The sequence below is a fragment of the Muntiacus reevesi genome, chromosome 13, assembly GCF_963930625.1.
Source record: "Muntiacus reevesi chromosome 13, mMunRee1.1, whole genome shotgun sequence".
NCBI lineage: Eukaryota > Metazoa > Chordata > Mammalia > Artiodactyla > Cervidae > Muntiacus > Muntiacus reevesi.
Genome location: NC_089261.1, coordinates 7,890,085 through 7,916,337, shown reverse-complemented (window position 1 = coordinate 7,916,337; position 26,253 = coordinate 7,890,085). Strand labels below are relative to the sequence as shown.

The 26,253-nt window shown below is 50.1% G+C and overlaps 1 protein-coding gene across 5 annotated transcripts in view; it reads left to right on the top strand.

Moving 5' to 3' along the window:
* Nucleotides 1-25,376, top strand: part of MYO18B (myosin XVIIIB) — a 222,152-nt gene extending 196,776 nt beyond the window's left edge. For 4 of the 5 annotated variants that reach the window (XM_065904351.1, XM_065904348.1, XM_065904349.1 and 1 more), the window contains 4 exons: nucleotides 3,222-3,269; nucleotides 4,570-4,707; nucleotides 21,838-23,035; nucleotides 25,162-25,376. In XM_065904351.1, coding sequence (XP_065760423.1) covers nucleotides 3,222-3,269; nucleotides 4,570-4,707; nucleotides 21,838-23,023 — 1,372 coding nt within the window. In that variant the 3' untranslated portion in view covers nucleotides 23,024-23,035; nucleotides 25,162-25,376. Of the gene's footprint in view, nucleotides 1-3,221; nucleotides 3,270-4,569; nucleotides 4,708-21,837; nucleotides 23,036-23,822 lie in introns of all 5 variants that reach the window. The other variant, XM_065904350.1, reaches the window with a different exon arrangement.
* Nucleotides 25,377-26,253: the final 877 nt, after the last annotated feature.

The following is a 26,253-nucleotide window of genomic DNA, read 5'->3' as shown; positions in this document are numbered from 1 at the left end:
CGGGCCTCGGCTTGCCTGCCCAGCAGATTAAAATCATCACCATCACCATCATTGAGTCCTTCCTGTGTTTGGCCGGGAGGTACGGTCAGGAACAGGCAAACACGGATCTGCCTCATGAGCTCGAACTCAGACTCTTCGTGTGGTGGAAGAGTCAGTGGGTTTTAAACTCTCATTAGGAAGAACCCCCTTTTACACCAAAGGAAACGCCTATAGATAATTCCAGCTTAGGATGGAGCGTAGACATCCTCAGATTGGAGTGAGAGAGGAAGTTCCCTGTGGATGGACTCGGTGTTCAAATCTGCCCTCCTGCTGAAAGGGCTCTTCCCCGAGACTAGAGACACATTCACTTTGAGATGTTCAGTTGTGCCGGGCCTTGGTTAGTTACATTGTGCTCTAAAGATGCTCGGTTGCAGGATCCAGTTAAAGATCATTATTCAGTCCATTGAAGTGGGTGAGGAAATACATCTGGTTGCCCAGACCTTGTCTGCTGCAGAGTTCAAGGCCAGTCGCCCTCAGGGTTAGGGGATGTTCGGTTGTCCAGGCACCCATGGGGATCTCTGGGCACAGCCTGTCTTACTCAGACTCACAGACTCCCGGGGTGGACAATGGACCCAAAGCCCCTCCCTCTCAATCGTCAGGCCTCTAGCCCCACGGTGGCCAGTTTTTTCCCTTCCTCCCTGCTCGTGGGCAAGAGAAACCTTGTTCTGTTTTCTAAGGGGCGTGCCACACCATTTTGAACTCTATGGGTTGGGCTGCAAGACTCCTCAGTTCTTTTTTTTCTTTCTATGAGCATTTCAGAAGATGTAGCCCTATTCACTCAAACCCTTCCCTCTGCTTTCCAGGGCCCTCACCTACCACATTCTAGCTTCTTTGGTCAGCTGGAACCAGTGTCCTTATCTGGGGTCTGTGAACTGGTAGATCAAGTGAGGGGTGTCCATGCCTGAGTTCTACAGATTATACCATGAACCCACAGATACTGCACTAAAATTCGAGCCTGTGTTTGTGCATTTGGGGAAGTGGAAGTCCCACAGTCTTCATAAGATGCTTATAAAAGGCCCAGGACTCCTGCTGTAGGGCCTTGGTGCATCCTCTCCATTGTACATGGTCTTTAAGCATCCAAGTAGCCTCAGCATCTTGGTCCAGAAGCCTCATTTCACAGACGGGGACACCTGACACCCCAGACAGGGGAGACAGATGGCTGAGGCCACGCTGAGGGCACGAGGATTCAGTCACTCCCCTTCACAGTCTGGCCTTCCTTCTGCAGCCCCAGCGCGAGGAGCCTTGGGAGAGACTCAGGCCACCAGTGGGAGCAGAGCTGGTGCTGCTCACTTAGACTGCTTCAGTTAAAGTTTTGAAGTATTTGTAAATCGTTTGTTAAAAAGTTGTATCAAAAAAAATTATCCTCAAGAGATCCTCAAGAAGATTTAGGGTCATTAGCAAAGATACTTTCATTGTATCTCTTGCTATCATAGCAAATTAGCTCAAATTTCATAACACAGGAATGCCCCAGCCTCACATCAAAGTGACAGACGCAAGTTCGCCAGCATGACAGGCCAGTGACTTGGCCGAGAACAAAGACCTTGACAAGACAAAGGGCTTGAATCTGAGTCTCCCTGGGCTAGAGCCGAAGTGTCAGCAGGGCTCTGCTTCTTCTGGAGTCTGTGGAGGAGAGTCTATTTCCTCACCAGCTTCCAGAAGACACCCTCATCCCTTGGCTCATGGCCCCTTCCATCCTCAAAGCCAGAACTGTTGCATCCCTGGCTGTTGTTCCATAGTCACAAGTCCCTCTGACCGAACCCGGAGAAAGGTCTCTGCTTTTAAGGACCAGAGTCATTAGAGGGGGCCCACCTCGATAATGGAAGACAGCCTGCCTGTCACAAGATCCTTGATCTTAACCACATCTGCATGCCCCTTTTAACACCTCAGGAAACACAGTCACAGATTCCTGAGATAAGGATTGAGATGTTGACATCTTTGGGGTCGTTATTCTGCCTCTCAAAGTGTGATTCACAAAAGGTGCTTTTCATTATACTGAAGAGGCCAGCAAATTTTTCTTTAAAAGGCAAGATAGTAAGTATTACAGCTTCTCAGGCAGTGTGGTCTCTGTTGTAGCTGCTCTACTCTGCTATTGAGGAGCAAAAGCAGTGCCAGATAAAATGCAAATGATTTGCAGTGGCTATGTTCCAATAAAGCTTTATTAATAAGGACAGATGTGTAGATTCAGTCCATGACTGTCATTTACAGACCCCTCTTCTTTTGGATTCACCAGACACCATCCAAGAGAACTTCCAGTCTGGCCTGAGCCGTGGGGCCAAAGGGACAAATAAGCTTTGTTCTTGGCCTGGGAAGGACCCTTGCTGTCTGATGGGGATGAAGCGATGTTAGTAGAAGTCAGGAGAGTGACTGGTCCTTGAGGCAAGGGACCAAGGCTACAGGTGCCTCTCAGAAGAAGTGACCAGGGCTCCTGGGAAGGACTTGCCCAGATTCCACTGAAGAACAAAGCTGGGGGGTCCCAGCCTGAGGAGCCAGGTTCACATGTTTGAAGTTTGTGGTTTGACTGTCTATATCCTGGGCGATTGCACTCTGATTAGGAGCATGAGCCAAGTAGCTCTTACAGACCTGGGATTCAAAGCTATGTGACGTTGGCTAGGGGTGTCAGCTTCCTCGGCTCCAAGAGGGAGACTAGCAAGGTGATTAGTGGGATCACGTGTAAAGTATGTTTGTTGAATCAAGAGTTCTCCCTAAAGAAGAACCACTATTGTAATTAACTTCTGAGTTTCCCAGAATGCACTGAGAAAGCTGATCGCTGCAGCCCCATTTCTGATTTGCAAGCAGTCACAAAGGATATAAAGCCAATGCCTTGCCCGCTGGCAATTATGATGCTATTAATAGCAGTACTAGTCATGCTAAAACAGGAGCGAGGGTAACGGTTGCTACCCTTTAATTAACACTGCTTATTTGCCAAGAACTGTGCTGAGATGTTCACAAGGGTGATCTCACTTGGTCAGCTCCACAGAGCTGGGGGCAGAGGCCCATGATTAGTGACATTTTACAAAGGCACCGGGGAGGCTCAGAGAAGACGAGGGACTTGCCTAAGATCACACAGTGGCCAAGGTTGGAGGCGGGACTCAAACCCAAGTTTATCTAACTTCAGAGACTGTGTTCTTCCCCGGGCCCTGGCAGCCCAAGGATAACTGACTCTTTCTTGTGCCTCCTCCTAGTGTCCAGACAGCAGTGAACTGCGGCGGCGGCAGTGGCAGAAAGGAGATGTAAGTGAGCCCCGAATAGAACGGAGCCAGTGACACTGAAGCCAGAGACGGGCCCCTGGCTGTGTCCAGCTTGCAGAAGGAGCACACACCCCCACCTGGACAGTCACCACAGTGTCCACAAGAGCTCTGACTCCATGCTCATAGCACACAGCACCGGGGACATGCTACTGAACCGTAGACTTCTCGTAGACAAAGAGAAGCCTCCAACTTACCACACCGCTGTCCTCAGACGCCGTCTGAAGGACAGACGTCAGTTGCCTCAGAGTTTTTAGACAGACATTTGAACCCTGCACATTCTGGTCCTGACTTACCCTCCACTTGGGACTCCTCTTCCCATTTCTCCCGTGCCCTCCGTCCCTGGATGGGTACGAGTCCCTCCACCTGACGCTCCCTTCTCCAGGCCTGTGTGGCCAAGCTCCAACCTTCAAAGAGGATGTAGCCCAACAGCCACTACTGCATTCCTTCCCTTGTGCCTCTAAGAAACAAATCGGGGCTCCCTCTTTGTCCTCCTTGGAACCCATCGTCTGTCTTCATCTATGGCACTGCTAGTTTTCTTTTTGATGTTACGGTTATTTATATAGATGTTTACTCTGCTAAAATGGAGTCCTGTGGACAGGGTCGTTGAGTTCATGTCTATAGCGCCTTCCCATGGCATAGAGTATTCTATAAACAAACAAAATTTGTGAATATATATATTTATTATATATCATAAATGAGTGAACATATCAACCAGAAAGTGAATCATTCAATACCCACATCAGTGACAGGCTCCCACAGGCCTCTCCCTGTGCTGCTTTCAGAAATAGGGGGTGTACAAGTCTCTGTCCACAGAGACATTCCAGCTAAGGTAGGCAAGCAGTTAAGACCTTCACAACTGATAGATTCCATGAACATATCATTTGGTCTGAAACCCAATGCCAAATGTTACTCCAAAATTGGAAGATACCTTGGCATCTATATTAGAGTATTTATCTTCCCGAGGAATAGCAATGACTTTTAACATGGGCATTGGAATTGGAGGGACCAGAGTCTGCATCCCAGCTTCATCACTGACTAACTGGGTTACCTTGGTTAAGACCCACACCCCCGAGTGTGGCCTCCCCAGATCCCATTACTCTCATCTATGTAACAGGTACAGTGCTGGCTCCCACCTCTCAGGGATAGTATTGTGAGCACTGGTTAAGGTGATGCATGTTTAGCACTTAGCACCACGTCTGGCTCGTGCTAAAGGGTGAATATCTATTTATTACTGTTACTGTGGTTGTCATCGTGATGACAGCATCTTGCATTCTGGTTCTAGAGATAACGTCTCCACCCTCAGCTCCCAGCCGGAGGGCAGTCTGCAGTCTTGGTTGAGCTGTACCCTGTCCCTGGCCACGGACACCGCAAGGACCCCCTCTCGACAGTCAGCCATCAGCAGCCGGACCCTCAGTCCCAGGTAAGAGTACCCCCTGCTGCCTCTGGGTCACAGGCTTCCCAGGTTACTGCTTAGGCCTTCCATCTCCTGTGTCCTAGACAGGCACACGCATGGTCCAGTTTGAGGTATGACCTGCCACTTCTTAGCTGTGTGACTAAGGCAGGTCAGCTACCCTCTCTGAGCCTTCACTTCCTCCTCTGTGAAACAGGAAGTACAGTTGTATTTACTGCCCCAAAGAGTCAAAATGAAGAGGATCTAATACAACCCACCTAATGCATGGTTTTCCAGATGATTTCAAATAGCACGGGGTGAGCATTTTTAAAAATAGCTGTAGATTTACTATGTTTGTTTTCCATCTAAGGCAAGTCCTACTAATTTTCCATTTATAGATAGTTTTATATTTAAATTTTTCTTTATAAACATGTTTACTGAAGTTTTTTGGTCTTGTTTGTTTCTTTTAATGGGAAGTCTGTATAAAGACAGGCTGGATGATGTTTTCCTCGGAAATCTCAGCTTTCTTTGAATGTCAGAATTTTATATTTTGTTTCCTACCATGGAAGGAGACAAATTCAGTCACGCCTTGAGATGGGACCCTCACAAGTCTATAGGATTGCCAATAATAATTTGCTCCAACAAATAGGCCCCAGGCCTCAGCTGCAGGACTTAAATCTGTCTTCCCTCTTGTTTTCCAGCTCCATTCCTCTCAGCTCATTTGGTTTTCCTGTTCAAGGGCAGCCCTCTTATAATGAGGAGCCAATGGCCATAAATCAGAAATTATGGATTAAACAGATGCGTAATTAAGATGAAATGCACACTGCTTGTGTGATAACAGAAGAGCCGATGTGATAAGATAGAAAAATCACAGGCTAATGGAGCAGACCCAGACGAGTCCTCGCTGACTTGAAACGGGTTTGCTCTGAAGCAGGAGGCTGTCTTTACCAAAAGAAGGGGGTGGGAGTTCATGCCAAGCTTTCGGGCATGTTCAGCAAATGGCAAATGTCTGCTGATAATCTTAGGCTGAAAGATTTGATGTTGAAAATATCAAAGGGAGGCCCTGAGAATGGGGCGCATCGGGGGAGTTAATTAAAGCGAGATGATCTGATTACCACTCTTAATTAAAAACAAAGACCTGTGTGGAGAAAGAGCCATGTCCTCAGCGAACTCCGAATGCTGAGGACTTTTTCTCTCCTGATAACTAAATAACTTCTGGTCTCCCCGATCAGCCAGTGTATCAGGCAGCAGAGGCCAGAGCTGAAAGTGCAAGAACATTAACATAATATCCAAAAGTTTCATAATTATATTAGGTGCATGATAAGGAATTACACGTGAGCTGAATGGGAGATGAGAGGCTGCGGTGATTTCCGTACGTGGACTGAAGTCAGAGCATCTGGCTTCCAATCCCAGGGCTGCTCCTCTGCAGCTATGAGACTCGGGGCAAAGGTTTTGTTTGGGTTTGTTGTGTTTTTTTTAATAATTTTTAATGGAGTATAGTTGATTTACAGCGTTGTTAGTTTCTGCTGTAGAGCAAAGTGAATCAGTTACATGTATACATATACATGTATCCACTCTTTTCTAGATTATTTTCCTGTATAGATCATTACAGAGTGTTGAGTAGAGTTCCCTGTGCTATACACTAGGTCCTTATTACTTATCTGTTTTATATATAGTAGTGTGTATGCGGGGCTTCCCTGGTGGCTCAGTGGTAAAGAATCTGCCTGCTGATGCAGGAGAATTGGATTCAATCCCTGGGTTGGGAAGATCCCCTGGAGAAAGACATGGCAACCCACTCCAGTATTCTTGCCTGGGAAATCCCATGGACAGAGGACCGTCGAGGGTTACAAGCTGTGGGGTGGCAAAACAGTCAGACACAACTGAGTGACTAAACAACAGCTGTGTGTATACGTCAGTTCCAGTTTCCCAGTGTATCCCTTTCTCCCTTCCCCCATTAGTAACCATAAATTTGGGGCAAGTTGCTTAACTTCCCAAGTTGTCTTGTGAGTAAACCATCGTCAGGGCTAACGAGAAGAGGCACTCAGAGCCCAGCTCCTAGAAAGAGCCCCAGAAAACCAGCTGCTTTCCTGGTGTTGGTATTTGATGCCCAGAGTAACCCCGGGGAACTGATGCCATCACCTCCATGCTGCATAAGAAGGATCTGAGGCCCAGAGGTTCAGGAACAACTGACTGAGACAAACTTGGCCACACCCCAGCTCCTGTAGCGCCGCTCCGGGCGGCACCTCCACGCAGCCCTCGCTAGACCCCAGCCCCCCTTTCCCGGCACGCTGCCCTCCAAGTCCTCAGGCAGAGGCGCCTGCACCAAGGACAGTGGTGGAGCAGGAGGCACGAAAGGGCCAGAAGCCCCTCGTCAGTTTTCTTCATGTTGGTGTCCCTCTGGCTGGCACACAGATGGTGCTCCGTAAATGTTTGTTGAATGAATAACCGGCCATAACAGCAACACTTGAGCAGAAATGCTAACTGTACTTGGCCACAACTCAGCTTTGTCATTCAGAGAGGGTCAGTAATTTGCTCCATGTCATCAGCAGGGAAGCGAAAGAGCCAGGATTTGAACTCTGGTTTAAATCCTTCCAAAGCCTGTATTGTGTTTGCCATGCTTTCATGACTCCGACTTTTATCCAGGTGAATCACTCACCTGGCAAAGTTTACTGGCAAAGAGCTGACCTGTTATTAATATTAAAACTGTATAAGGGTCAGTATTCAACATCCATCCAAATGATATTTATTAAGTGCCTATTGAGTGCCAGATTCCATGGCGTTAAGCCTTGAAAATTTTGAGCCCTTATTAACCTACTAACCTATAAACATACTCTTTGGAGTTTAAAGATTCTATAACTTCTGAGTTAGAAGGGACCATTAGATTATTTATTATTAGTCCAATCCTCTCGTTATATAAATGGGAAAAATTGAGGTCTGCAGAGGGAACTATCTTACCTAAGCTTATAGTGAAGACTGACCCAGAGTTCAGGTGCCTTGACATCCAGCTTTATAATCTCTAAATACTTCTCCCTTTTATTAGAATATAACTGAGAAGGCTACAGTCCTCTTGCTCACCACCCCAACCTCACCTCCCTTCCGAAAGGTATCCACTGTCTTCAGTTTGGTGTGTATCTTCCACCTCTTTCTCTATGTATTTATAAATACACATGTACTTGTAGCAAATACATAGCATATTTGTGGGCTTTTAAAACAAATAAGTGATACAATGCTACATTATGTATATGTACCTGTGTGTGTGTGTGTGTGTGTGTGTGTGAAACCATTTCAGTCATGTCCAACTCTGTGTGACCCTTTGAACTGTAGCCCACCAGGCTCCTGTGTCCATAGGGTTCTCCAGGCAAGAACACTGAAGCGGGTTGCCATGCCCCAAATGTATGTATCTCAATTCTCAAAGTGCTTCTTTCTTTCCCTCAATAATATAGTTTAGAGATCTCGCCCTGTCAGTTCACGTAAGTCTATCTCATTCTTTTAAATTCCTGCAGAACATCTTAAGATGATGCCATGGATTTATTACACTGTAGTCTTGTTTCACTTTTAGTTGATTTCAGGATATTTGCTATTAACCTGTTGTGTGCGTGTGCTTAGTCACGTCCAACTCTTTGTGAGCCCATGGACTGTAGCCTGCCAGTCTCCTCTGTCCATGGAAGTTTCCAGGCAAGAACACTGGAGAGGCTTGCCAGTTCGTCCTGCAGAGGATCTTCCTAGCCCAGGGATAGAACCCTCCTCTCTTTCATCTCCTGAATTGACAGGCAGATTCTTTGTCACTGAGCCACCTGGGAAGCCCTGTTAACCTGTTAGCCTTTAAACACACACACACACACATTTGCACAGGGCAAATACTTCTCTGTGTCAGAGGGAATCTGCATTTTAAACTTGACCAGATGCCACCAGGTCATCCGTGTGCTGTCTGTGCTGAGGAGGTGGAGGCGAGTTAGAGTACAATGGGAACTGTGGTACGCACCCCCATATGACCTGGCCTGTCACAGGGCTCAACAAACGAGTCTCTGGGACATTTCCAAATTTGACTGAAAAAGAAGGTCATTCTAAAATCAGAAGAGAGGGAGAACGCAGTCTTCTGCCAAAAAAATAAAAGCATTCCTTGTATTATTTATAAGAGGACGTCAACTCAAGAGAAATACGCCTAAAGCTTGATGATTTACAGCCCAGGAGTCATGAAGCTGCTGATAAATGCAGGAGCTTCTGGAGATGGAGACACTAAATTACCTCCATGCCCCTGGGGAGGGAGTTTATGGGCTTGGTGGTGGCAGCCGGCTTGGCTCCAGAGCCTCTTTTGATGGCTGGCTGCAGCTGGTGCCAGGGCGCCCAGGGCTGGCATGGAGCGCCCGGCCCTGCAGGGTGCCTGCCTCTCCCTTCTGCCCTCTGGGCCACCACCCTGCCAGCAGAGTGTTCCAGTAAAGGGTTCTCTCCTCTCCCTCCCGGTCCTCACGGCACCTCGGGCTTTCCAGAGGGGGCCAAGCCCCATTTTCGTCCAGAGCCCCATGCCCCTCAGAACCTCAGCCTTGGTCACTCATACGGCTCTGCAGGGTCCATGCACAGACAGGCATTAGCTGAACCAGCTGTATAGATGCTGATGCCTTGTCACTGGCCTGTTTTCTTTCATTTTACTGGACAGTTATTCCAAATCATCCTGACTTTCCTCCAGCTCCAACTCCTCACTCTGAGCAGACACCCTAAACTCCTGGTTCATTGAAAGGAAAAACAGCGGCCTCAGAATGGTACCTATAAATTGATCACTGTCTGCCCCACCTTCCCTCTGGACTCAGAAAATGAGATCCGATGTTGGTCGAGTGGAATTCGCACCCTACTGCCCGCTCGCTCCTACAATCTCGTCTCCCGAAATTCCAGCTGTCCTTCCTCCGAGGGTTCTAAACACCTTCGGGTCCTTCCGTCCTAACTATATCCTCACCCGTCACCCTGCAGTCGGTTTCCTCCCTTTGGAGCCAGGCTTCTCCAGAGTGGGGTGTCCACACAGCGCCTTCACTCCCCTCCCATTTCTGCCTCCGTTTCCTCCAGCCCAGAGCCCAGCGCCACCACTGAAACATTTCTCAGCATGTCAGCAGCTTCCCAAAGGATGTACTCCAGTCTTGATCTTTTCCTGGACTTCTCTGCTGCACTGGCCCATTAGACGTTTCTTGGAACCCCCTGCCCACCTGGCCTTTTAGCTGTTTCTGCTCCTTTTGTTGTTACTGTTCAGTCATTCTGTCGTGTCCCACTCTTTGCGACCCCATGCACTGTAGCCCACCAGGCTCCTCTGTCCATGGGATTACCCAGGCAAGAATACTGGAGTGGGTTGCCATTCCCTTCTCTGGGGATCTTCCCGACCCAGGGATCCAACCTGCATCTCCTGCATTGAAGGCAGATTGTCTACTGCTGAGCCACTAGAGAAGTGTTTCTGCTCCTTGGCACTCCCCAAACTTCTCTTGTCTGTTTTTTTCCTTCCCACCCCAGCCCCTCCCCCCATCTGCTGGGGATCCCAGGGTGCTGCTCTCACCTGTTTTTCTGCCTACCGGGTCCCAGGCAATCCTCCTGTGATTTTAACCCCCTCACTGTAAACGGGTGACCCCCAAATCTAGCCCTCCAACTCATGTTCTCCCAAGTCGCAAACGTGTATATCATGTGTAACTGCCTGCAGTTCAGAAGCTGGCCCCCTGGCTCTCTCTGTGGTATCTGAACGCTGTGTGTCCGAGGGGAGCCTCCTCCCTCTCCCCCACCAGTGTCATCAGAATCACATGGAGGTCCTGTCACCAGTCCCCCAGGCTGGAGCCCTCCACCCCTCTGAGGCTCTCATCCCTCTCGCTCATCCCCGTCGTCCGCTGATCCCTAAATATTGTTTATTCTGCACCTCCGCGCTTCGGGCAAATACTCTTGACCTTCTTCTCTCCATCCTCACTGTCAACACCTTGAAGCCAGGCCACCGTCACTTCTGCCCGAGACCCTGGCAAAGCCCTTCCAACCCTACGCTCCTCTAGTCCCTGCTCTGCTCTCCAGCCCCTGAAATGAAAATCTGGTTCCCGTGGCTTCCTATCACCCACAGCAGGAGTCAGCCAACGACTGCACACAGTAAAAAAAAAAAAAATCTGGCCCTTGACCTGCTTTTGTAAAAGTTTTGTTGGATCACAGCCATGCCCTTTTAAAAGAAACTTTGCATATTGTTTATGACTGTCTTTGGCCAAGGGTGGCTCTGCCAGATGAGTTTACTGTCGTGTCACAGAGCAACAGAGCAGGTTGTTGGCAGCGTGGAACCAGGATGAGTGGAAAACAGTGGGGCAGCCTGAGGGTCTGGGGCTGCCTGTGGGGGGAAGAGGGAAGGGTTCCAGCGTTTGGGATCCCCATTTGGTGGCCTTGGGACGTCCAAACAGAGCCGTGTGTGTCCTGGTCAGAGACTGTTTATCCCTAAATCTCAGTGACCGCGATCTATCACCACGTAATTAGAGATGCTGTGATTTGAATTTATCACCAAACATGGCTCTGCTCTGTTGCTATTGGACTAGTACCATATTGCAGTGTGAGCGTGGAGATTATTGTATAAATTATTCTCACTCACATAATCATCGTGATTTTAATTACTGTGTAATCTTAGCTAATTACTGTTGTATGTATCATTTGCTTTGGTACCGATTTAACACAACTGCTTTTCGTTTGGCTAAAAGGCAGCATTACGACTTTTCCTTTTTCAGGGAAAAAATGTGCTTTCTGTAAACATTTGCAGTCCCATACTCTTGGCTTGTGGTTCTTCGCTTAAAAGCAATAAATTTAGACACCACCATCCTCCTTTGATCAGCCCCCACTGATTTTTATGTGGGATACGGCTGGCTTGAGTCAGTAAAAAGGTCTAAATTATAGGGTATTGTTTTAAAATAAAGTTGTATTACTCTCAAGGAAGTGCAATTACTCTACTGCAGAAGTGGGGCCAAGGCTGGGTCACGTGAGACCTGCTTAAATGATTAGATAAGACTCGTTTGTAATTAGTTCATTAATTATGTAAATGTGAATGGAGGCTACTTGGCATTGAAAACAGCTTGTTCTCAAAGTAGGTTAAGCATTGACTGCTAATCTTATTTCAATAGCACATTTATTTACTGGTCTCTGTGTTCTTAGAACCTGCGCTCAGGATCACTTTAATCCATCCTGAATGTACTTAATGAATGAGTCGCTCATGAAAATGGTTTTATGTCTTCCTGGGACAAAAGAGTGCTTTTCAGTTTTATCAGCATTAAGAAGATTAGCGGGTAAGATGTGGAAATGTTCAATGCGAACATACTATCCGTGGACCCAAGGCCTGAGCAAGTGAGGAGCAGAAGTCCGTGTCTGTCTGGGGTTCATGCTTGGAGCCAGCGTCACTCTTGGACAGGCTTCCGTGGGAAGGAGGGGTATTTTCGGTCTAGAGCTCTGGGTTTTTGGTAGATCTGCGAATCCTTCAGGAATTTTGAGGCTCACCTAAGTTAGATGCAAGTTGGTGTAAAACCGTTTGGCTTGATCATTGACTGTTCAGAACATTCTTGTAGAATCTGTGGTTCTCTGAGCTAAACTTTCATTAAGCCAGTCTATGCAAACATACATAAAACTGTGTCTGTATAAAATTTTTAAAACTTGGTCGCACCTTAATAATTACTACCCAAATCAAAACCAGCCCATGGCTAGTGCCCTGACACCTTCCGGTATCCGTTGCAATCATGACCTCCTCCTTACTCAAGGACGACCACCACTTTCACTTCTGCTCTGTGTTAGAGTCCGTGTTAGATAGGGCCATTGTTTGAGCCCTCTGATGCCTTTATGCTTAAATGTAGCTTTTCTGTTTCTTCTGAGGAGGTTTTCTCTCATAGAAGCTGGGCGATCGCATCCAGAATCAGATGTGATCTGCTAAAATCAGACTTTTCTACTCCTTTTACTCAGTAAATATTTCTTCCTTGGTGTCTGACCCAGAAAGACATGAAGGGTCATTCATACTTCCCTCTACTCATGCGCTGGTCAACTCCTTTCCCTCTTAAGTATCAGCTGCTTGAACACAAGGGTCCTTCACCTCACTGTCAGCAGGAGCTGGCATCGTAGCACTCCACAGAAGGTTCTGAACGGCAAGGAGGAGGGGTGGATGGACAGATAACTTCCATTCACTTAAAGCTGCATTTATGATGAACCTGGGTGCTGCTGAAAGTCAGAGACCGTGGTTACTGCCATTGTATGGTACACAGCAGAGGCATTGCCTGTGCCTGGAAACCAAAAGAAAGCACTGTGAATTCAATTAACTGTGTTGAACCCAAGTTGACTCTCTGATCCAACCTGATCACTTTTCACAGCCCGTGTGTTCTTTGAGGACATCGTAGAGGTTGTGTCTGAAGGGCAGGCTGAGGTCTGAGAGCCGGTGCTCTGAGGTCTCAGACTGTGACCCAGGAGGCCCTCTGCATCTGTCTCTCCAGGAAGGAAATGTGGTTCCAGCTCCCTCTCAGTTCTGAAGAGGATGAAATTCCGGAGAAGCAAGATCAGGCTTTGGATTGGGTTTCAGCATAGGAAGAATGCCCTCTAGATTGTGCACTGGAAGTTGGTTTTGAATCTCTTGGTTTTAAGCCCAGAGAAGCGGCTTTGACTGACCCATAAGTGGGGCTGCCGGGGCCTGAATGAACCTGCCAGGTGAGGCAGATGGAGCCTTTTGTCCCTTGTTTTCTTCATTCTCATCCTTCTATTTCTCCAGTCCTTCATTCTTCCCATTCCACGAACTTCCCTTGATGGACTCTTCTAGATCCTGGGAATTCAGGGGAGAAAAACAGTCTAGTTCAGAATTAACAGTCTTGTCGAGAGTTGTAAACAAGTAAGCAAACGGTTACAGGACGGAGGACAGGAAAACACAGGGGCTCTGAGGACCAGAGGAGACCCCAGCCCAGCCTGGGAGGTGGGCACAGACTTCTGGAGGCGGCTGTGCTTGGGCTGAACATTGACAGTCAAGCACAAATATTTGCTTTTTGGTTTTTTTAAATTGATAATAGAATCATCGGTAAAGTGTCCCTTCCTATCGCCCCTCCCCCCTGCTCCTTTCTTTCTTCCTTCTTTTTTAAACAATGAAGGGGACTGGGCACTGTCAGCTCTGCTAGCCTCTACCTTAATTTGATAATTTTTTTTAATATTGATTTTATTTCTATCTTTACCTTCCTCTCTACTTCTGTCTATATCGAAACACATATTTTATCCCCACCACTATGAAAGTAATTTGAAAACATCATACCAGTTGTCCTTAAAGTAATTTCACGGCTTTATCCTACAAAGAAGGACTTTTCCAAACTGCTGCACCATTTTCAACGCTAAGAAAATGAACAAATCCACAGTATCCTCCAAGATCCCAACATTGTTCTGAACCCAGTTGTTCTGAGGTTGTATCACTGTACTTTAAGTTCCTTAAAAATGTATTTATTTGGCTGCACTGGGTTTTAGTTGCCACATGTGAACCCTTAGTTGGAGCATGTGGGATCTAGTTTCCTGATGAGGGATAGAATCCCAGGCCCCCTGCATTGGGAGCATGGAGTCTTAGCCACAGCACCACCAGGGAAGTCCCCTCACTATAGTTTTTTAAAAAGAAGGCTCCTGTTAAGGATCCTCATTGTATTATGTTGTTTTGTTTCTTTGGGTCTCTCTCTCTTCTTTTTTTACAAAAAAGAAAAACAGACTTTATATTTTAGAGGAAGTTTAGACTTACAGAAAAGTTGAGCTGAAAGAACAGAGCACCTACATCCACCCCTTCCCTGTCTTTCTACCCTCAGTTTCTCCTCTTGTTAACATCTTCCATTAGCCTTTTTTCTTTCTTTTTTGTTGGTGGCACCACGTGGCATGTGGGATCTTAGTTCCTTGACCAGGAATTGAACCCATGTCCTCTGCAGTGGACACACACACACACACACAGTCTTAACCGCCAGCGGAGTCCCAGCCTTTAGTCTCTTTTAAACCAGAATGGTTCCCCTACTGCCCCACTCCCATTGAAACAGACTGTTTTTCTGTAGAAAGTCAAGCCTGATTCTGATGGCAGCTCTGTTCAAAACTTCCGGGTTCCAGTACCTGGTTGGCCAGTAAGAACATGCGGGTAAGACGTGGCAGATTCTGTCCACCGGCAGGAGATGCACAGGCAGGTGTCCATTGAGGGCAGTCCACCAGACTTGACACTTTTAAGTGTCAAGGACTCAGCACCTGCTTCAGATCAGAGAAAATGGCAAGCAAAGCTTAAGCATTGTCTTGTCTCATAAAAACATTCTACTATAAGGAATACAGTGTATTTACAGAGTCTGTTTCCCGACTCAAGTCTCTGCACCTTCAGGCCAGAAATAACCAGGTTGAGGACCTCTCTACAGCGTATTCCACATCTCTTCTGCTTGCTCTCAAGGTCTCCTTCAGTGTTCCACACCCATGGCATCCTCCTTGCTTCTCGTTGTTCAGTTGCTCAGTTGCTCAGTCGCATCCGACTCTTTGTGACCCCATGGACTGTAGCACGCCAGGCTTCCCTGTCCTTCACCATCTCCCGGAGTTTGCTCAAACTTATGTCCATTGAGTCAGTGATGCCATCCAACCATCTCATCCTCTGTCGTCCCCTCCTCCTCCTGCCCTCAGTCTTTCCCAGCATCAGGGTCTTTTCAAATGAGTCGGCTCTTCACATCAGGTGACCAAAGTATGGGAGCTTCAGCTTCAGCGTCAGTCCTTCCAGTGAATATTCAGGGTTGCTTTCCTCTAGGATTGACTGGTTCAATCTCCGTGCTGTCCAGGGGACTCTCAAGAGTCTTCTCCAGCACCACAGTTCCAAGACATCAATTCTTCGGGCTCAGGCTTTTTTTTTCAATCTTCCCTTTCAGCCGAGGGGCTTTCTAAGCCTTCGTGCCTCTGCCTATGAAATGTAGACACTAGCCCTACTTGTCCAGGGTTTTGCAGAAACCAGTGAACAAGCTACTAGCTGGTAGGAGGGACTTTCTTCTCCTTGGATTGTCTTCCTCAGCGTCACCCCCACCCAGATCCTACCCTCTTCTGAAAGCCTGACTGCACCCCACCTCCAGAAAGGCTGTGTCCTCCAGCCCCGGGCCCTCCCCGTCACTTGCCAGCCTCCTGTAGCATTTCCAGTCCACACTTCACGGTGTTCCTGGAGCTTCTTGTACTGCTGACCCTTCTTCAAGGGTTGATGCAGCATCCACCCTTCAGTATGGCTCTGAAAGGCTAAGGCAGCCTGTCCTCTCCTGTGAGGAGCTTAGCTGAATGTCGTATAGAGTCAGTCAGATCAAGGTAGGAGCCTCAGCTCTGCTCCTTCCTCTCCATCTGCCTCTCTGACCCTCAGTTTCCCCCTCTGTGAAACAAACAGTCAATAGTAATGAACAGTAGGGCACAGCAGTCAGGACTCGTGTTCCCCAAGCTGGATTCAAATCCACATTCTCCCATTTGCTCTGTGACAACTTGCTCATCCTTCTTGAGCCCATTTGTGAAATAGGAAGGTTATTAGTAGCTGACTTAGAGGGCTGTCATGGAAAGAAAATCGAATAACGTCTGCAAAGCCTAAAGGCACAACATACTCCTGTGATGCAGAATTCCCATGCACACTGTAGGGGCCTAATAAATGTGTCGACTTTTCTGCCATGTCAGGCACGGTCTGAGCGCCGTGCCGGCTTCTCTTAGAAACCATCAGTTTCTATGTGGGACTCGATTACGGAACCTTCAGGCCATCTTCAAAGGACATCTGGTTTCCCATCCAGGCCTCACTGTTAAAGAACATCAATACATTTTTAATTTCCTCTTTAATTTCAGGGTGTGAATGAAGAATGGGGGTGACACTATGTCTCTGGGGATGATTCATGGGGTCATTAAATCTGTATTGAGTTTCCTGTAGCTACTGCTGGCCCAGGCTCTGCTCCGGCTCAGACCTGGAGAGTCTGATTTTTGCTGTGTGATTGTTCTAACACCAGTGAAGCCAGCATCTCCCTGACTTGAGCCTCATGATGTTTGGTCACTGTATCTCAGTAGATTTTGAACAGTGTATGTGTGTAGATATGAGTTCAGCTGCTTGCAGTTTCCTCCTAGCTTTCTACGCCCAGGGCGTGTGATGTTGTGAAGGGCAGAGCAAGGGTGTCAGATCTGGCCAACCCTGTTCAGATCCCGGCTCTGCCACTGAGCAGCATGAGCCTCGAGCAGATAGCTTCTCCCCGGTGAGCCTCAGTTTCCTCATCTGCAAGGTGGGCTGATCATCCAGATCCTGACGAGATGAAAGGATATGCCTTTTTATTCTTCACCCAGTGTTCCTGGAGCATCTCCTCCATGGTTGGCACCAGAGGAGGAACAAGGGAGCTGTGGTCACAGGACGGCCTGGCAGGGGAAGGTGTGGCCTGAACCAGACCCGTGTCTCAGCAGCTGGCTAGCTCTGAGGTTGAACAGACCTGAGTAGCCTCACCCCTTTCCTGTGCTACTCAGAGCAGGCTCGGACATAGGAACTGCTTATTCTTTTTTAAAATAATTTTTAAATATATATATATTTATGTGGCTGTGTCAGGCCTGAGTTGCAGCTCGTGGGTTGGGTCGTGCAGGATCTTTTGTTGTGACGCATGGGCTTTGCAGCTCCATAGCACGTGGGATCTTCATTCCCCACCCAGGGATTGAACCCCATCTCCTGCATTGCGGGGTGGATTCTTAGCCACTGGACCACTAGGGAAGTCCCAGGAATTGCTTATTCTTGAACATCTGCCCTCAGTCCAGGGCCTTCTGTAGCCCTGATGGGAGGGGCCATTAACTGAAAAGCAATCATGAGGATGTTAGGCATGTATTCATGAGTAGTAAGTTTTGAAATGAATGGGAAGTGCATGCAAGTTCAGTTGCACCAGGGCCCACCTCCCATGAAGAGCTGGGGGCAGGCAGAGGCGTCTGTGGGCATTGCTCAGTTGTACTGACTGTCCCAATGATGTCCATCATCTCTGAAGTTCGGCAGGGTCATGGTGCCCACCCTCACAGCCAGGCTTCACAGGGTACATGGCAAGGGAGGGACAGAGCCAAGATCTGAACCCATGAGTCTGCTTCCCAAAGCCTGGATTCCTAGCCTCCCGGGTTACAAAGAGTAGAAATTCCAGCATTTTTGCATGATCATATCCTGACTTTTCTAATAAGCCTTCATAAATTTGAGTCACCAATACTTACAGGAAAAGAAATAAAAAGGAATCCAAACTGGAAAAGAAGAAGTGAAACTGTCAATGTTTGCAGATGGCATGATACTATACGTGGAAAATCCTACAGACGCTACCAGAAAACTACTAGACTTTATCAATGAATTCAGTAAACTTGCAGGATACAAAATTAACACCCAGAAATCTCTTGCATTCCTATACACTGACAACAAAAGATGAGAAAGAGAAATTAAGGGAACAATCCCATTTACCATCACATCAAAAGGAATGAAGTACCTAGCAATGAACCTACCTAAGGAGACATAAGCCCTCTACTCTGAAAACTATGACCTGCTGATGAAAGAAATTGAAGGAAACACAAACAGATGGAAAGATATATCATGTTCTTGGACTGGAAGAGTCAATATTGTCAAAATGACTATACCACCCAAGGCAATCCACAGATTCATTGCACTCCCTATCAGACTCCCAGTGGCGTTTGTCACAGAACTAGAGCAAAAAAATTTTAATTTATATGGAAACACAAAAAGACCTCAAACAACCAAAGAAGTCTTGAGAAAGACAGATGGAATTGGATGAATCAGACTCCAGCCTCAAACGATACTACAGAGCTCCAGTGTTCACATATACTGTTTTGTTCATCAGTGCACTTAATTGACATTCATAAGATGCCTACTGTGTGCCCATACTTCGTGAGCACCTCCTATGGGCCAGAGCACTGCCACATCACTCATTCACTGAACATATGTTTATTGAACACCTACTGTGTGTCAGGACCCTGTTCTAGGCACAGGGGTAAAGTAGTGAATGCAACAGACAAAAACACTTATCCTCCTGTAGTTCTTATTTCTGCATCATTGCCAGGTTGACCTGGTTTCCTCCCATCACACAGCTGAAGAAACTGAAGCCTAGAGAAGTTAGGTGACTGTCCCAAGGCCAGTGGGTGGCAGAAGCAAACTAGACTCCAAGGGACAAATGTTACCTGGGCAAGGTGACGTCAAAGAGACAGTGTTAAGTCTGTATCACAGTAGAGTCCAGAGGAAGTTCCCAGAGAAGGGTGCTGCCTGCCGAGGGGTTGGAACCCCATCTCTGCCACTCCCAACTGTGTGTGCTTGCCGTGGCCACTCCGCCTCACTGTGCCCAGAGCCACAACCGCTACCCCCAGGGTTACAATGGACGTGGTGGTCAGCTCCATGCAGGCAGGTGGCCCATCTGCTTGTTCTGAACTGTATCCATTTGCACAGCACCTGGCACACAGTAGGTGCTTGGCCAGGGGCAACCATTAGGGACCCAGCCTGGCCCCCATGCAGCTGGAGGGCCAAGAACCTGCCTGCTGGCTCCTTATCAGGCAGGTATGTGAGAAGCCTCTTCCTCTTTGGACAGACCAAGGGGCAGGTGCAGAAGTTCCCACCATGTTTCTGGAGTCCCTTCTTAGAGATCACAGTGCCCCGTCCAGCTCGTGTCCACACCCGTCTCCCAGTGGCTCAGAGCACCTCCTATCCATCACCTCTTGCCCTGGCCAAGGCTGTGGGAGGCGGGCACAGTGATATCTTGATTAGCCGCCATCCATCCATCATGCGATGCCGGTGGAAGGTTGCTCCATCTGAGCTGAGTTGTCCCAGGAGGACAGCTGGGGGGAAATGAGTCTTCCCAGGGTGTGTCTGAAGTGTCCAGAGCCAGGGCAGGAACAGAGAGTATCACCCCGCCCCAGGCAGCAGAGCTAGGACTCTCACCCTGACACCTGCAAGAGGGCGTGTGAATTCAGATCCAGTTCTGTGGTCCCCACACAGAAAGGAGGGACACAACACACTTCTCCCTTGGAGTGGCAGAGCAGACAGGAAGTAGAAAAAGATGCTGCAGAGACGGGGTGAATTTCTGAATGCTAAACCCAGGAGGCAGCACTCAGCCAAGACGAGGCGTCTTTCCTTCTCCTGCCGCCCCTCCCCATCTCCCCTCCATCCCTTCTCTCTCTACCCTCACTCGTACTCTTCGCCCCGTCCCCACCCCCCTCCCCACGCCCACCGAAGTCTACACTACTGGGCCTGTGTTCTAGTTTGAAGCCCACCAGCTGAGGCTCTGGAGGCACCAGCCAGACCACTGCAGAAGGTGGGACCCCACCTACCCCAGCCCCACGACACCGACCCTTGGGCCCCTGGGCAGAGCTCTGAGATCAGCATCTAGTGACAGCCAGGTGGGTCCCACGTGGCTTTGTGGATATCGCCCTTGGTTCCCACCAGGTGAGCCTGTGTCCTCTGGGCTCGGGCACCAACACACACAGGCTGCACTCTCAAGGGGAGCTGGGGCCAGTGGGATGGCACAGTCCCAGGAGATTCAGTGGCAGGTGCCCCAGGTGCTGCCATGCCCACGTGGCAGGCGGCGGCGGAGACCGAGCACCCAGGACACATTCATCACGCCTGCCTCCCTTCAGAGCCAAGACAGGACGGAAATGACTTTTGTCAGCTCTGCAGCAGCCCACTGCCCCTGGCAGCTCCAAGCTGTTTATTAAAAAGAGAGAGAGAGAGAGAGAGAGAGAGAGAGAGAGGGATGTGAATGTGCCACCTTGCCGTGTACGAGGGGAGTGGCTCCAAAGGGATGATGTTGACAAACAGCCCTGCAGGTGATCACACCGCAGCGCTCCAGCTCCCTGCCTGGCCACGTCCAGCTGCGATGGAGATGGAAGGTGACGGGCAAGAAAGGGCGGGGAGCAGCTGCTCTGGGCAAACGGTGTGGCTTTTGTTGGAGCCTTTCCCGGGAGCGATGAGACGCCGGGTCTCCCACCCGTGCACTGGCCTGTCCATCCTTCTGGGACCTCCCGTGAGGCTTTCAGGGGCACCCTGGGGGGGGTGAGGCTCCAGAGAGCCAGAGGTTATCAGTAGTAATCGTAATGAGCACTAACGGCTAATTATTGATGATTAATAGCCATTGATTATTGATTATTAATCATTCAGCATAATTGTTAAGCATTATTTGAGGAGCCAGGTGCCAGGATTCCAGCCTTTATGTGTAGGAGCTGACTCCTCTGTAGTCATTCTCCTGGTGACAGAGCCACAGGCAGAGACCTGCATCAACACCCCACCCCCACCTCAGGCCGAGCCTGGCCCCGGCCCCTAGGCCCACACTGACCCTAGGCCCACACTGACGTTTCACACCCCTTCTTGCTTTTTGTAAATTACAACTTTGCTGGTGGGTGAGAAGGAAGTGGTTTGTCTTACAGGGAGGACAAATAGATTTTGTTTGTTAAAGGCCCGGTTGATGGACTCCAGTCTCTGGCTTTTAAGGCCCGCCCTTCACTTTACAGTCTGTGATTTGGTCTCACTGCCAAGATTTCCACTTCTCAGAGGCAAAGCAGTGTTGGCTGCAGCTGCAAAATGCCTCTGCCTAGCAGTCCCAGAATAGAAGGCGTCTGTCCTCTCTCCTGTATAGTGTTGGTTTCAAGTTGATTTCATGTAAATTTTTCCCTTTTGAAGGAACTTTTTTTTTCCTTTCCCCTGCCCACCCTCCTTCCATGAAACAGTTGGGAGACTTACAGCACCTCATTCAGAGGCATATTCGGGTCACTGGCCCTCCCGAGCTCTGCTCTGTGGGGTTGTCCTCCGGGCTTGACCCTAAATAAGAAAATAACCTCCCGTAGGTCCCCCTTGAGTCTTCAAAAAGCAAATTACCTATTTCCTAGCAGGCTGTGGGATGGTAGGTCCTTCATGTCATGTGTGATGCGTCGTCCGTCTAAGTCATCCATCAGAGCTGCAGTTTTAATCTGTTCAAATGTATTTAGCTGGGTTTAATTATAGACAGAAATTGCATTTCAGAAAGCAATGAGAAATCACTTGTGGCTGGAGTTTGCCCATTAGAGCACGTGGTTCGTTGGAGAGCGCGAAGGGGAAGGGGGAACGCGTTTCCAAAGTGAAACAGAATTAGCGCCCGCGCTCCAGAACCGATGGCACGGATAGTAGGGCTGGCACAGTGTGCGCTGACCATGCTTCTGTTCTTGGCGCAGGACCCACCAGGAGGCCGGCGATGGGGCCCGGGATGTCCGCAGCAGAACCTCGGGGGACAAGGCCATGTCCCCGCTCTCCCGCCGCCGAGGAATGTACGGCCATTTCGGAGATGGCGAAGAGTGTGGCGTCCAGAGAAAGGCCCCCGAGAGGCCGGGTGCACCGCCCTCCCCGTCTTCCCAGAGTGGAGATGCGTCCCCGCTGCCGCGGGACAAGCTGCCCAGCCCGTCGGCAGCCCTGTCGGAGTTCGTGGAAGGGCTCCGGAGGCAGAGAGCGCAAAGAGGGCGGGGGTCGCCGCTGGGCCTGGAGGACTGGCCCACGCTCCCCATCTACCAGACCACCGGGGCATCCACGCTGAGGAGGGCCCGGGCGGGCAGCGACGAGGGCGCCCTGGCGCTGAGAGCCGGGGCTGGCTCACCCCTGGATGTGTCGGCCGGTCTCCCACGGTCCACCAGCCTCAAGTGCATCTCCTCGCAGAGCGTGGGGAGCCCCAGTCCGCCCCCCGAGAAGTTGAAGACCCGCTTCAGCTCCTGCGAGTCCCTCCTGGAGTCGGGCCCCAGCTCGTGGAGGACGCCCAGCTCCCCGGGGGCCGCGCGCAGGGACCTGCTCTCGTCTCCCACACTGCGCCCGCGGAGGCGCTGTCTGGAGTCCTCGGTGGACGACGCGGGCTGTCCGGACCTCGGCAAGGAGCCTCTCGTCTTCCAGAACCGCCAGTTCGCGCACCTGATGGGGGACCCCCTGGGCAGCGACCCATTCAGCTGGAAGGTCCCAAGCCTTAACTACGAACGCAAGACCAAAGTGGATTTCGATGACTTCCTGCCGGCCATCCGGAAGCCCGAGACGCCCACGTCCTTGGCCCGAGCGGCAAAAGATGGACGAGACAGTTCACAGCATTCGAGCGTCCGCTTTGCGCCAGAAGAGCCCGCCCGGGGCTTTGTCTCCGGGATCGGCACCGTTTTGAAAAGGAGTCCGGAGTCCAGGGAGGACCCCGCTCACCTCTCCGACTCATCGTCCTCCTCCAGCTCCATCGTGTCCTTCAAAAGCGCCGACAGCATCAAGAGTCGGCCGAGAGCCCCCAGGCTGGAGGGCGACGGTGGTGAGCGGGCATCCCCCGAGAACAGAGAGCCGGGCGCAGGAAGGAAAGAGGAGGACGTGGAGAGCATCATGAAGAAGTACCTGCAGAAGTAGGAGCCAGCTCAGGTAACAGTGACAGGCGGGCCGGCCCTCCGGGGGGATGAAACCAGGAGGTCCACTTAGCCGGACAGCCTGGACGCAACCAGGTGCTGCCACTGCCGGTAATGGTGTGACTCATTTCTCTAGAGAGGAGGGGTTTTAGAGGTTTTCAAGGAAATACTGTGTTACTATTTATGCAAATAGTGTTGCTGATAGAGGCACAACTTACAAGCCCTCCCTAGGAGCCACTGGATTCTCTGCTCCTTAAAATGCAGCTAGGAAGCCTGAGGGTCCGGTGGGGTGGGGTGGGCAGATGCTGTAAGGTGGCCTCCGGCTCTTAAAGTCTCCCCACCCTTGACTTGTTCTCTTCCCAGCGCCCGGTTCACCTGGTGCTGCGTGAGCCGGGAAGCCGTCTGTCCACACAGTGAGGGGAGAGCCCGGGTGGGAGGTGGGAAGAGGCCTTGACATGAGCAAAGTCCAGCTCTTGCACTAAGTGTGTAAAGAGAAACTGGGGCCTGAGAAGGGGCGGGGGGACAAGTGCAGAGGTCCCGGTCTGCGCCCGATCCTGGCACTTCCCAGCAGCGGCAGGAAGACGTCCTCACTGCTAGCAGCGGCTCACGTCTGTTGAGTTTGTTTATCAGGTGGTCATTTGGTGCCCACGGTACCCCCGAGAGTGTAAGTATGATTCATCCCTGTCCTGCAGGTTGGCAGACAGAATCACACAGGTTAAGGCACTTGTACAGACTCACCCAGGCAGAACTGGGACTCGAAACTCCACAGAGTCCGCATTTTTGTTGGTGTCGTCTTTTCTTAGGTGTATGCTCCAGGCCTCTTTGTGAGTCGGCTCAGAGGCACACTGACGGAGCTGGGTCTTTAAAGGGGTGGCCTCTATCAAGGGCAAACCAAGGCAGACCTCAGAATCATACATCTCCCTGGGGGCTGGAACTCATGGACCCCAGCCTCGCTCTTGGAAAAGGGGGAGAAGACCTCAAGATAAAGGTCACCCAGTGAGTCTGCCAGCAGCCCAGCCACACTGACTCCCAGTCTGGTGCTCGTTGCCCCGAGGCCAGGCTGGCCCCTCGCTGCCCCTCTCAGGGCGTGTTTCAGAATTCACAGTTCCCAACTGAAATGGGAAGCCCCATCATGCCGGCCGGGAGGAGTAAGCATCTCTCTCCGCGGTCAGGCACACTGCCAGCCTACAGCCCGGTTGCCATCTCCGAGTCACTGAACGTCGGAACTGCAGCGGCCAGAGGCTCAGGTGGTCGAGTGGCCGCACATGGTGCTCAACCCACACCTGCCTCCTTCCTGGACCCAGACGAGCCACACGTCCTGCCACTTCGGGAGTCACCCTCAGCCCATCAAAAAGCCACTGTGGAGATGGGCTTTGGATGGTATCAGAGCAAATTAATTTGACTTAACATGGCCTCTCTCTCTGCTCTCAATTACCAAGGAAAGATCTGATGTTCATTTACATTATTATGCTCTCGGGGACACAGAACTCGGTTTCAAAGGCCAAGTAAAGGGCACACGTCCAGAAGCGGAGCAGCCCTTAGCAGTCGTCCTCACAGAACATCTTGTCTCTGCCATTTTTTTTTTTTTTCTTTTTAAAGCTCAGCTCCTCTTCTCCCCTTCCAGCAATGCTCTCTGTGATAATGGAGCACCTGCCTAAAACCCTCCTCCACCTTTGACTTGCACGCGGGTGTTGGGAGCTGACAGTACAGCCCTGTTGCCCGAGATGCAAGTGTGTTATAGGATTCGGAACCACTCAGCCCCCAGAGCTCAGGTCTTCCCTGTAACATCCACATGATGAGACCTTGCTGAGCGTCTGTGTTCTCAGCTGGAAAATGGGAGTAGTGACCCCAACTACCCTCAGTAGCACTGTGAGTGGGACGCGAATGAAAGGCCCCAGCCCAGAGTCAGCACCCGCTAGCTGAGGTGCGTGTCAGGTACCTGCACTCAGAAGTGGTGGCCCTCCCACATCTGTGTCTCGGGCGCCCTCCACTTGTTCCCCTTCTGCCTCCCGCTCCATGCTCATGCCTCCTGGCATCATTGCTTCTGTAACGCTACCTGGGAATGTGGGCTCCAGGCCTTCCACACAACAGAACACACTCCTCGGGCCCCAGTTCTCAGCTCTGATCTGCATTTGTTTCCAGCTTCCTGGGACACACTGCCCTTGAAGACTTCCCGATTCCGCAACTGTCCGGAGAGAGAGAAAAGACTGGCCAGGCCTCTTTGGGGGCCCCAGGTCCACAGCCAGTGTGGCTGCCCTCGAGAGGCCAGGGGGCCCAGCCGCGGCACATCCCGAGGGGTGTAGGGCTCCCAGCGTGCTAGATCTGTACCCAATAAAGCGTTGGCTCCTTGGAATCTGCGCTGTCTCTCTATTCTATGATCGTATTACCTGGGACTCTGGAGGGTTGATGGGGTGCAGTTTGAGGTAGTAGGGAACCAACACAAACTGTTTATAGTTTTGGGTGCATACTGGCATTTCTGTCCCTCCATATTTACACACAGTGGCCTTGATCCTCTTCACTTGGCCAAGTTCAGCCCTCAGGTGTCACCTCCTCCAGGAAGTCTTCCCTGATACATCAAACTCATCAAATTGAAACAAATGCTCTTTCTTCATTCTTCTCTAATTCCCTTGCTTCCCTCTATCCTATTTCCCTTGTCTATTTATGTGTCTCCATTGTGTGTATGGGCATTCAAGAAATTCTGATGAACAAATAAATGAAGAAACGAACGAACCACAGAACTAGTCGGTAGCTCAGACAGCCTGAGTGCCCGTGGGACACTGACGTATATGCATCCCTGCAGATGTCCACCTGAGCAGCATTCACGGGCTGTGACATCTGCTCTCACGCCCCGCACACCCCCTCACGTACTCATCCTACCGCCCACACACAGCTCTGCACTTGTACCAGAAACTACACTCACACAGGCACACTTCCCGCCCGGACACCTGCTTTTCCAAGCGTCCTCGCAGTATCAGTAACACTAAAGCTGTAGGCCGATGCTTATTGACCACATACTGTGTGCTGGCCACGGTGCTGGGCATTTCACACGGTGAATCTCCCTTCTACTTTATAAAAAGTCCCAGGAGAGGAAGCAGCTTATGAGATAAAGCAGAACTAGCTTATGCCTGCCTTCAGGTAGCCAGTGCCACTGCTCCGTAAGTTCTCAGTGGCATGTACTCCACGCCCTACCCTACGTGTCTCTGTTCCTAGGATGACTAGTGCAGCCCATCACAG